Source organism: Triticum aestivum, chromosome 1B (assembly GCF_018294505.1).
Source record: "Triticum aestivum cultivar Chinese Spring chromosome 1B, IWGSC CS RefSeq v2.1, whole genome shotgun sequence".
Taxonomy (NCBI): domain Eukaryota; kingdom Viridiplantae; phylum Streptophyta; class Magnoliopsida; order Poales; family Poaceae; genus Triticum; species Triticum aestivum.
This window is the reverse complement of record NC_057795.1, coordinates 101,076,172-101,088,188: the sequence shown is the minus strand read 5'-3', so window position 1 is coordinate 101,088,188 and position 12,017 is coordinate 101,076,172. Positions and strand designations below refer to the sequence as shown.

Sequence of the window (12,017 nt, the reverse complement as noted above, 5' to 3'; positions counted from 1 at the left end):
GGTGCCATTGATCCATGGGTCAGTCGAGAACCTGATATTATTGCCGTTACCAAGCGAGCATTGCAACCCAGCACTAAAAACACTATCAGCCTCTGCATTGCAACCCAGCACTAAAAACACTATCAGCCTCTTCAGCAACCTTCTCAAACCAGCGCCATTTGAGGAGTAGGGCATGGTTCAACAACTTGAGATTGTGTCCCGAGTCCACCATAGACTTTAGGCGTGCAAACACGATTCCAGTTGACTAGACAGTTCCCACCTTTGGCCTCTTCGTGTCCACACCAAAAGAATCCACGTCTGATTTTGTCAATGCATGAAATGAACCACGCCGGCAAGTCAAGCACAAGCATTAGGTAGATGGAGGCTGCGGTGAGCGTTGAGTTGATTAGGACGAGTCTGCCAGCCCTACGAAGATATCGAGCTTTCCAGGTGGGCAGATAGTCAGCAGTTCTGTCAATGAGCAGTTGGAGAGCAGATTTTGGAAACCGAGTGACCGAGAAAGGCAAGCCCAGATAGGTTAGCGGGAATTCCTTAATGGAACAGGCAAGGATTGATGTTACTTGATGGATTTCCTCCTGCTTACAATGGATCGGCGAGATGGAGCTTTTGGCCATGTTGCAAGACAGCCCGAATGCATGCCCAAACGCAGCCAACAGCTGCACGGTTGCTTCTTCTTCTAGCACATCTGGCCTTGTGGAGCGACGTGAGTGGCCTTCAATTTCTAATGGTTCCCTCTCCTCTTCTTTCAAACGCACTGAGTCGTTTCTTATATTTTTATATTATACTAGGGAAACCAGATTATTTGTGTTTTTTTAACATAGTATAGGTACAGACGCTCATACATATGCACATACACTCATCTCTATGAACGTACATGCACACACACACATACCATACCCTTATGAGCACCTGCATATGTGAGAGACTGAAACAACACATCATCTTGAGATTGACGAAGTCGCTGCAGACACCTTCGTAGTCGACAGAAATGTCTCCTTCCACTAGGCTGTGAATATCACTGTCCTCCTAACAATCCAACCATAGGTTGGTTTGCAACCCGATTAATTATGTTAACTGCCAACAATTTGCACAATAGAGGTATGGATATAGAAATACCAGTTCCATCAAATATGTCTATGCTATGTGAAAATGAAATCCAATGATCGGGCACTCCGAATTCAAATTCTAAGTCATAAGTACTCTATGTTCCTAACATCTTTAACAATTTTAGAGCACACGTGACATATTCACTCATTATTTTTTACGATCAGCTAATTGTACAGAAAATCGGGCACAATATCTCCACAAGCCGGATTCAGTTTCAATCACTTGAGAACATAAATAGAACTAATAAATTGATTTCCATTTTGTAAGAATGTTACGTAGTTGTATCAACTTATTACAAACATTATCATACATTATACACAAAATAGTTTTCTATTCCAAGGCACATATAGATATACTAGATCAAAATAGAGTTATACCTTGCTCTTGGTAATTCACTTTTACTTAACGGAACTACTCTTGTCGGTTGGAGTCCTGACGACACTGTTTCTATTCGTGTTCTCATCATTCCTTTCATGCCGTCGATTTTCCTCCTAAACAATTTCCCAGTATACTCAAAATGATGACATATAAGATAAACTATTCAACTTGTAATCGACGAACAACTGAACATAATCTGTCATGACGAACAAAATATTTAGCACAATACATCAAATGTTTCCATGTTTATCAGTCTTGCGGCACATTACGAATGCTTTTATTTGCTGAGTGTATATAGATCGTCAAGTCAAATCGTTCGGTGGTTTACCAAGAGACCAACCGATGTTCCCATTCTTTGTTTGTTCTTTTATACCTATAACAAAATTCAATCCAGGGTGCAGTTTGTCAGCAACATTCCATACATCTGCCTGTAAGAATGGTCCCGTAACGAAATTCTTTGTTCTCAGTGCAGCTACTTCTTGCCTTTTACCTATAACGAAATTCACTCCGGTGTGCAGTTTGTGAGCAACTTCTTTTCAGGGGTGCAATTTGTGGACATGCTAGGACACATGCAGTTCCTGGTTGTAAGAATGGTTCTGTAATTTGCTTCTCCTGGCCTCAATGAACGTCTCAACTATGCAGCTCATAGGAACAATTGCAACGCTACCTCTTTTTACTATGGTATTTGTCTGTTTATGTTCATTGCGATCAGGAACTCTAAAAAGGGAATTGCATATTAATATTGTCACAGCAAAGCGTGCAGTTGCTCGAGTATAATAGACCCTGGCTGCTCTTCATCAATCAAATATAGACATTCCCAGGAACAATAAGAAGTGAATGCTCCATGAGAGGATTGCGAAATCACTATCTCCATAAAAGGAGAAGGCAATGAAATAACAGTACAGCACCGACTCTAAAACAAATTTCAGTGAGTATGATAAACAACAGCAGGAATGTTTTGTTGCCATGTAAACAAGGGAAATCCTATGGCTACTTGAACAGAAAAGGGGCATCAAAACCCTGACGCCTGCTATTGCCGCAGACAACAGGTTGTGCTCTCCCTGCATACACACACCTAGGTGATCCAAGAGGTAACACGTACGTACATGACAGGAGACATAAATATAAAGCAGACATGGCATGGTGACATGTTAGTACTTGTCGGTAGCTCCGAGCCCCCGTGATTTCGGTCGTCTTACCGCGGTCAAGGGGTTGACAATGCCCTGGCCATCCTTCCCCAGGCCAGAACCCGGAACAAACCCCATCTTCACCATCATTTTGGATCCAAAACCCTTTGTATGCCTCTCAAAAGTGCCGCAGTCATACATCTCCAGTGGCCGTGTGTTGCGCCTCGGTTCTGACCTGGTTCTACTCAGTTCTCGCGTTGCATTAGCCGGTGGCTCTGGCCTTGCTTTGGCCGGTGGCTCTGACCTTGCTTTGGCCGCCTCCAATTCGCTGTCAAATTCTACACCTAACCCAAGAGATTTGGGACGCTGAATTGCTTGGACAGGCTGCAATATGCCTTGGCCATCTTTGCCAAGGCCAGTGCCCTCTATGAATCCCATCTTCGCCATCATCTTGGAACCAAAGCCCTTGGTGTGCGTCTCAAAGGTGCCCAGCTTGGAGTCGCTTCCGACAACCTTCTCACATGACACATCGCCAGCAGTTGAGCCAACTGCTACTGCCTCGGTAGCAGTTTCCGCCATAGTGCCAGAAGACACAAAAGATACAGGACGCTCCGCAAATGAGACCTTTTTCGTTGGAACTTTCTTCCCACAAGAATCGCTGTGCCTCACCAATTTCCCTGGAGCTGAAAGGCCCTTCGCTCTTGCTGGACCTTTGGAGCTGTTCCAGTTGACACTGTAGTCCTCAGGCTCAGTCCCCAAAAGCTGGAATCAGCAAACAAGCCATAATTAGCAAAGAGATACCTGAGGGACTTCACGTCAAAAAAGGATAGCTGAGAAACAAGAGAAATATCACACACAGTATAGTCCCAGCAATGCAAACATAGAGACTACCTACCTACCTTATCAAGTCGAACTTGACCATCTGCAGATGGCATGGAAGACTGTCCAGTTAATGTCACCGTAACAAACCTGTAAGGCAGGATTACTTGGTACCGAATAACAATAATATTTTAACAACATTTGACACAAATCCTATATAACTAGCTGTAGTTTCCAGAGCACACAACTAGGCTGTGAGCTGTGGAGGTCAGCTACTGTAGCAGGTCCGTTACTGTATCACCTCCCCTGCAGCCTATATAAGCAGGCACCCCATATGTAAAATGCAAGCTTGTAGCAATTGAGATATCTAATAAAGCTTGCCATTAATGGTAGCTCATTGTGTGTGTGAAGCAGCTAGAGAGCTAGTGATTCGAACACTATATATTGCAACCAACTCCCACAGCAACGCCGGGGTAGGTACATACAATGCATTTTCTATTCAATGATATCGAGAGTAAAATGATGGAGAGGTGGAGTAATGTTTTCTATTTACTTGACTTAACCACTGGAGTAAATATTAAACATAATGCACTACCACATGTAATACTAATTTTACCTGGTTATGGTAGTGACAAAAGGAAGCAGCATTCACTGATCTTAACCATTTAACATTATGTTCCCATGCTTATCTAATCGCATTTCCGCAATTGATATATGAAACAACAACAAAACCAAGGAAATCAACTAAGTGACTAAACATGAAAAGCGCAGAAAAAAAAGGTGAATTGCAACACACGCTTGTGAATGAGAGGTGCAATATCCTGCAGCAAACTGTCCCATAACCATTACGGTAAGATAACCGCGTTACGGTAGTTGCTATATTCACGGACACATCGCTTACGCATTTGTCTTATTAGACAGTATTCACACTGAGCACGACCGGCGTGCATGTCAGTGGCATACGTCTCGTATCAATGCCCATGCAATACAGAACAGTGGTTGGTGAGCCACTAATCCTTTTATAATTGTCCACAATAGGACTTATGGATAATTGCAGGAGAGGTCATGCACCTCTCTACCTCAAGATTATAACATACTGTAATAAATACGTATGAAGCTACACCAGTAATTTCTGTCAAAGTTGCACAGGCATTGGAAAGTAAAAGATAATAAAACAATTGATTCCATGCCCACTTGGCAGCATGGTGGCGATGAATGATGCAAAGATCTTTGGCACTCCAACCAGACACGAAATACACATACATGGTATTTGCAATTTGGTGTTTTTCTTACTGTGCTACAACAGAACCATATCCCAAGGATATTTAGCTTACTTAATAATATTCAGCATCCAAAAGATGGGAACATGTACTATTATGGAAGTATGAGCCAGACGCATCATGATTCAAGATGACATGAAGTGCTATTACTGTGATAATTTACTTGATGGAAAGCATAAAGCTCATATTCAACTTTAGCATTACCTTTTATTGCCTGAACCTTGACACCCACTTTTCAATTGATAAATAGATGCGAGGCGTTGTACCTACAAACATTAAGGAAGAACATTATAACTAATTCATATGGGCACAAAAGGATGATAAATTGATTAATTTATGTAGCACCAGTGTATTAGTGTTTGATTATGTCCTATCTAAATTTCCCTTTAATTGCTTCATAATGCAAGTAAGTTGATTACAGTCTACCAAGCAATGGCATATACAGTTTGTTGTCAATGTGGATAAAAAAATAGCACCTCTATAGAGACCACACACATAAATTGATTTGGGATATATTTTAATAATGTCACAATCTTGCTTCAAGAAGCAACCCAGCAACTGAATGGCACCCATACCTGAGAACAGTCCCGAGAGTGCATAGGCTGAAAGCACAACATATCAAGTTGATTGACAACCATCTTCCTCAGTTTCTGCATATTGGAAAGAGAAATAATCCAGTTTCAGGAAACAAGATAGCTCAAAGTTAATATGTGCAGGTTGAAAACATTAGAAAAGCTACATGATGACATAACAGAGCAAAGGTGAAACATACAACCTTCATCAACATCTGCATTACTTTTATCACGTATATTCTAAGCAAATGTGAAGATGAAATTACACGAATGCACCATTGTACACGAGTGCACTCAAAATGAAAATGAATTGATAGAACTAGTAACTATCACACTCCTTTCCTGCATTTTACCACAGACGTTTTAAGTTTCAACAAGAGCCATTTTTTCCTCCTATTCTGCAACTTAATATAGAGCAGCATTGTCTATTATATATTACCTCCGTCCCAAATTAGTTGTGTTAAATTTGTCCAGATGCGGATGTATCTAGACATGTTTTAGTTTTAGATACACCTGTATCTAGACAAATCTAAGACAACTAATTCCGGACGGAGGGAGTATCATATAAATTCATAAAATGCTCATATAACTGATCTTAAACTGGGTGGCAATAGCGAACTATAACAAGATTATTCCAGTTATGATGCTTTAGAAACAAGCAAACAGATAAAACTTGCAAAGATCTTCAGAATAAACCAAGATCCGTAAAAAAAACTAATTATATGACTCACAGTATTGATTTGCTCTAAGTCAACTCCTCTACTTAGCATCCGTTGACGGCGTTTCTTTGCAATGTGTTCCTTCTTGTGCTTCTTTTTTTCACCTAAATCGCATAGCCAAATGTTATGACTTTGTAGAAAAAAAATCTAAACATACAAGGAGACAGACACACATAAATATAGTAATAAAAAGATGAATAAACAAGGCTTTTAGAGTGACCGTTGGTTCAAAGCATAGGTGGGTTTTCCAACATGTAACCTATGTTTTGCGGTTTATATGAGCATACCATCTTTTTACAACTAGGAGCTAGAAGAGTATGTAATACTAAAGTTCAAAAGCTAGCTTCCATATACAAACTAAATATAGATTCAACGTTTGGTTCTTCCATACTGAATTATAGTCCTCACCTCTTCTATACCAAAATAGATAGCCAAAAACTACAGAATTAACAATTAAATGAGATTCGTTAGGTCATATTTCCAATTCACTGAGTACTTGCAGACAGACCCTAAATGCATGGCATGCAGAGTTACTTTGTTTTTCCACATTAACTATCAAATTCAACATAACAATCTTACTTCACACTACAAAGAAAAGTAGCACAAAACATGGAAGACCTTATACCTGGGACCCTCTGATATTTCTTGCTCTTCCTGGACGCATCGGGCCAGGACCTGGAGAGCTGAGAGGACGATGAAGCCTTTGAACCCTTACTTGACCGATTTGCCATCCTTGCATCCTTTACCATCATCACATCCTCCAGCCCCATAACTTGTATACTAGCCAGGCCCCTGTCACAATCCCTGACATTAGTGCTCTTTCCTTTGCGCCTTTCAGCCGAGTTGGGCATCTTCATCCCATACTGCTCAGATGCACGCATTAGCGCATAACCCTCAAGCTTTTCCTTCCCCTTCTTTAGGAACCCGTCCTCATCGTCGTCTGTATCCATCTCATCATCATCTGAATCAACCAATTTCATGCCATTCAACCACCTACTGCTCAATAGCTCCTCGCTGCCACCAATCCCCTCCATGTAATCGGCAACAATCTCATCATCAACCGATGAGTCCCCAATGCTGAGACCCTCCTCGGAGTCTGACCCTGAACCGTCCTCATCAGACTCCGGATCCACCTTATCATCATCACTATCTTCCTCACTGCTATCAACATCAGCGTTGCGATCTCTCACCTCATAATCGGAATCTGATTCCTCGTCGGAGTCGCCCATCCCCTCTGATTCCGGTGATGAGGTATCCTCGCTGTAGATCCTGACTCCCCCAATGGAGATAAATCCACCATTCTGCCTCCCTTTGCTTTTAGCCTGCCTCGGTGTCACGAAGGAGACCTCCTCCAATTCCTCAACCTCAGCGTCCATCTCTTCTTCGATACGATCGTGGAATCCCAATCCTAGATGCGGCGCGCCCTCACCGGCCTCCTCCTGGCCCTCCGCCTCCTCGTCGCCGTGGAATCCAAGCCCGATCCCTCCGACCACTTCGTACGAGTACATCGACGCGGAGGCGGCCGGATCGGCGCAGGAGCCGGTGTCTATGGCCACCTCCAGCGCCTGCGTCGCCCCGCCGGCGGAGGCGGGGCACGGGCGAAGGGCGGCGGTGTAGCTGAAGGGGACGGCGTTGGCGGGTTCCGCCGCGGCGCCGCGCCGGCCGCCTCGGCCGCGCCCCCGGCCGCCCGAGGAGGAAGGGCCAAACGCGGCGGCGACGGAGGTGGGGGAGACGAAGGAAGGGAGTTCTGGGAGCGAGCGCCGGCGCCCGGCTCCGGCGCTGTGACGGGGCCCGCCGGCGGTGGGGTTGCGCTTGTAGCGGCGCTTGCCGCCGGCCATGTCGGCTAGGGTTACGGGCTGCTTTGGGATTCGTGCGGTGTCCGCGCTCGCCGAGGGGAGACCCTGCGCGTGTGGGGGTCGTTTGTGGCCCGAGTTTTGCAGGGATCGGAAACTTGGCTGCCGCGTCGGGGTCAGATATGCTTGTGGACTTCTTTTTATTTAGGGGAATATGCTTGTGGACTTGTGGTGTAGGTTTCGTAGAGGCCACGGCTGTTCCGACGCCGCGAAGTTGCCTATGCGTTTGGTTGAAGTTGTCGTATGAATGGATTGGGACCGTTCAATTTTTTTGGGATTGAACCATTCAATTCATGTGTTTGGCTGAATATAAGTGGTGAGCTAATTATTTAGGACGGGACCACCAGTCATGCTCACATAGTCATGCATGCAAAGGGTGACCATTTGATTCGACCGATTTGGTTGGGTGGAACGGTTCAGCATCTTCATGGCATATTCTCTTTTTTGGTTCGAACCATTCATGTGCTTTATAACCAAACATGTCTATTTTCTGAACGATCCCAACCCATTCATGACCGCGCTTGCAACCAAACGCACCCTAAAGGACTCCCGATAATTTTTATTTTTGGTAACTAGCACTAACTATATTGCCCCTTACCGCAAAATAACCGCCATTTTACAAGATCGAACACAATTTTGTCTCTTCCTCGTCTCGTCCCCAGTTTACCGCTCCCTCTACCCCACGCGCGATTTAGCGGGAGGGAAACTTCCGCCCCTTCCGTGCCACCCCTCCACGCCGCCAATCTTTCTGGCCCTGCGTCCTCTCACCTTGTCGTGCCTTCAATCGCCGGCATAGAGTTCCCATAGCTATCGGTAGGCGCATTTCATGTGCCGCCTGTCTCATCGATGTCACCTCGTCCTCTCGCGACCGTGTTTCCTGCGGCCGCACTAATTGCTTCTGTCGCCAGCGTGAAGCGGAAGCAGCAGAGAAACCACGCCGTACATGGAGCCATGCCAACTTCTTCCGCCGCAGCCCCCACCCCCCACCCCCACCCCCCTCCCCCCGTTGAAAATATGCCCTAGAGGCAATAATATTTGTATTATTATTTTTTATATTCATAATTATAGAGTTTATATTCTATACTATAACTGATATGATCTTGAATTAAGCGATTCGGTAAAAAACTCATATGCATGTGTGAAATGATAAGCAGTAAATATAAGGTTTTTAGTCTTGCCTCTAGGACTAGCTCAAGTGTTGTTCATGATCATGTTTTCCGAATCTTACGATATCATTTACTGTAACGGTAGTCCTAAAACAACATTGAGAATATGACGTTGGAAGAAAGATCATATTGAATCGACCCGATCTTGTTTGTTAGGAATTGAGTTAATATCGTCTGCATTCAATTATAATAACACGGACTGTTACACATGTGACTTTACTCCTTAGACCATGAGAGTATCGTAGTTACTTCTTACCGTACGGAGGGCTTTGGGGTTGCTCAAACGTCGCATGTAACATGGTGATCATAACGATAACTTACAGGTTCATCAAAAAGTTTGACAAGGGATTAGATATCTCGAGAATGGGATTTGCTCCTCCGACGATGAAGAGATATTCTTAGGGCCCTCTCGGTATGACGACATCAATTATCATCTGGCTGGACACATGTGACTTTGTCACGGGGATGCGGGAATACAATAACAAGAAAAAAGAACAAAACCTAGCTTTCCTGATGAGCAGTTAGTTGCAATAAATGTTTCTAATAGCACTATTTGGTATGTTGACTATGCTAATTATATTGTTGCTAAATATTTACCACCTAGCTTTACATATCAACAAAAGAAAAAAAATTCTTTTATGATTTAAGACACTACTTTTAGGATGACCCACATCTTTATAAAGGAGTAGATGGTATTGTTAGACGTTGTGTACCTGAGCATGAACAGGGACAAATCCTACGAAAATATCACTCCAAAGCTTATGGAGGACATCATGAGGGAGACAGAACTTCTCACAAGGTATTGCAATCTGAATTTTATTGGCCTACTCTCTTCAAGGATGCTCGTAAGTTTGTCTTATCTTGCGATGAATGTCAAAGAGTAGGTAATATCGGTAAGCGTCAAGAAATGCCTATGAATTATTCACTTCCTGTTGAACCATTTGATGTTTGGGGTTTTGATTACATGGGACCTTTTCCTTCCTCTAATGGGTATACTCATATCTTGGTTGATGTTGATTATGTTACTAAGTGGGCAGAAGCTATTCCAACTAGTAGTCCTGATCACAACACCTCTATTAAAATGCTTAAGGAAGTTATTTTCCCAAGGTTTGCAGTCCCTAGATTTTTAATGACTGATGGTGGTTCACACTTTATTCATGGTGCTTTCCGTAAAATGCTTGCCAAGTATGATGTTAACCATAGAATTGCATCACCCTATCATCCTCAATCTAGTGGTCAAGTTGGACTTAGCAATAGAGAAATAAAATTAATTTTACAAAAGACTGTCAATAGGTCCCGAAAGAATTGGTCTAAGAAATTAGATGATGCACTTTGGGCTTATAGGACAACATATAAAAATCCTATGGGCATGTCTTCCTATAAAATGGTTTATGAAAAAACTTGTCATTTGCCTCTTGAGTTAGAACATAAAGCTTATTGGGCAATTAAAGAACTCAACTATGATTTTAAACTTGCTGGTGAGAAGAGGATATTTAATATTAGCTCATTTGATGAATGGAGAACCCAAGCTTATGAAAATGCCAATTTATTTAAAAAAAAGTTAAAAGATGGCATGATAAAAGAATCCAAAAGCGTGAGTTCAAAATTGGAGAATATGTTCTTTTGTACAACTCTCGTTTCAGATTCTTTGCAGGAAAATTCTTCTCCAAATGGGAAGGACCCTATGTTATCGAGGAGGTTTAACGATCTGGAGCCATCAAAATAAATAATGCCGAAGGTACTAACCCGAAGGTTGTTAATGGGCAATGAATAAAACATTATATCTCAGGTACGCCCATTAATGTTGAAAACAATATTATCCAAACTATGACACCGAGAACACATAAAAGAAACCTTCTAGAACACTCCAAAATCGTGAAAAAGAGGAGGTACGTGATACGGTGAGTAAACGGACTCCAAAAAATCCGCAAAAATATTTTTTGTCAGATTTGGAGTATTTAAAAAATAGGAAAATAAGAAACTACCAGAAAGGTGACCCTGGTGGGCACAACCCACCTGGGCGCGCCTGGCTATTTAAAAAAAAGTGAAATAAGAAACTACCAGAAAGGTGACCCTGGTGGGCACAAGACACCAGGGCACGTCTGGCATGCCAGGCGCACCCAGGTGGGTTGTGCCCACCTCGGGTACCTTACGGACTCCGTTTTTCTTCTGTTTGCCTGTTTCCCAAGATAAAAAAATCTTTATATACCCCCCGAACATGTTGACCACTGTATTGCGGATCTGTTGAGCTAGGCAACATGTCCTCTTCTTCCGCCAACAACGTGGAAGAGGGTGCTTGGTTGATGAAGATCGAGCTGAAGAGAGAAGAGCCCTTAGAAGCCGTCAAAGGGGACAAGAGAAAGGAGGCTACCGGAGATCAAGCGCCGGTGGTTGAGTAGGCCTGGCCGACTGAGGAGGAAGAAGAAGATATCCTTAAACCTTACTATGATCAACTCACCCCCGCCGAGATCGAAGCCTTTCGGGTCATCAAAACGGTTCGTGTGCAAAATAAATATCTCACCCGTGAAAATATTCTGTTGCAAGAGCACATCACTTTCCTCCGGAGCTTCGTCCATAGGCTGGAAAATCTCTTGATCATGAAGGACAAGATCGCTACTTCATCACCACCACCTTCTTCTTCATCATTGAAAGAAAATTGAGTATCGGGTATGGGCACTCCCCTTGGCTTGCGCCAACCTTGGGGGAGGTGCCCCGGTATCGTATAACCTCCACTATCTTTTTCCTTTACTTATGTTAGTTCAATCCATAATTATCTTTTGCTTTAGATGAATAAAAAGTTTAGTTTGATCCTTTGTTTTCAAGTGGTTGCCTAGTGATCTATCTTTGTAATTGCGTGCGAGATATATAATAAAGTTTAGTTTGAGTTTTGCTTTCTTTACTTTCATGTTCCAATAAAAAGAAAGGAAATAAATGAAAAAGATCATATATTAATCTTATGGTAAGTAAGGACATCACATAAGGAAAAGTATAAGTAG

General features: G+C 42.9%; 1 protein-coding gene across 1 annotated transcript; it reads right to left on the bottom strand.

Moving 5' to 3' along the window:
- Window positions 1-2,319: 2,319 nt before the first annotated feature.
- LOC123110229 (uncharacterized) lies at window positions 2,320-7,981 on the bottom strand. Its single transcript, XM_044530711.1, has 6 exons — window positions 6,628-7,981; window positions 6,015-6,106; window positions 5,287-5,361; window positions 4,916-4,977; window positions 3,512-3,581; window positions 2,320-3,374 (listed from the first exon to the last, which is right to left on the bottom strand). The coding sequence occupies exons 1-6, from the start codon at window positions 7,838-7,840 to the stop codon at window positions 2,637-2,639; spliced, it is 2,250 nt and encodes a 749-aa protein (XP_044386646.1). The 5' UTR covers window positions 7,841-7,981; the 3' UTR covers window positions 2,320-2,636.
- Between the last annotated feature and the right edge of the window lie 4,036 nt (window positions 7,982-12,017).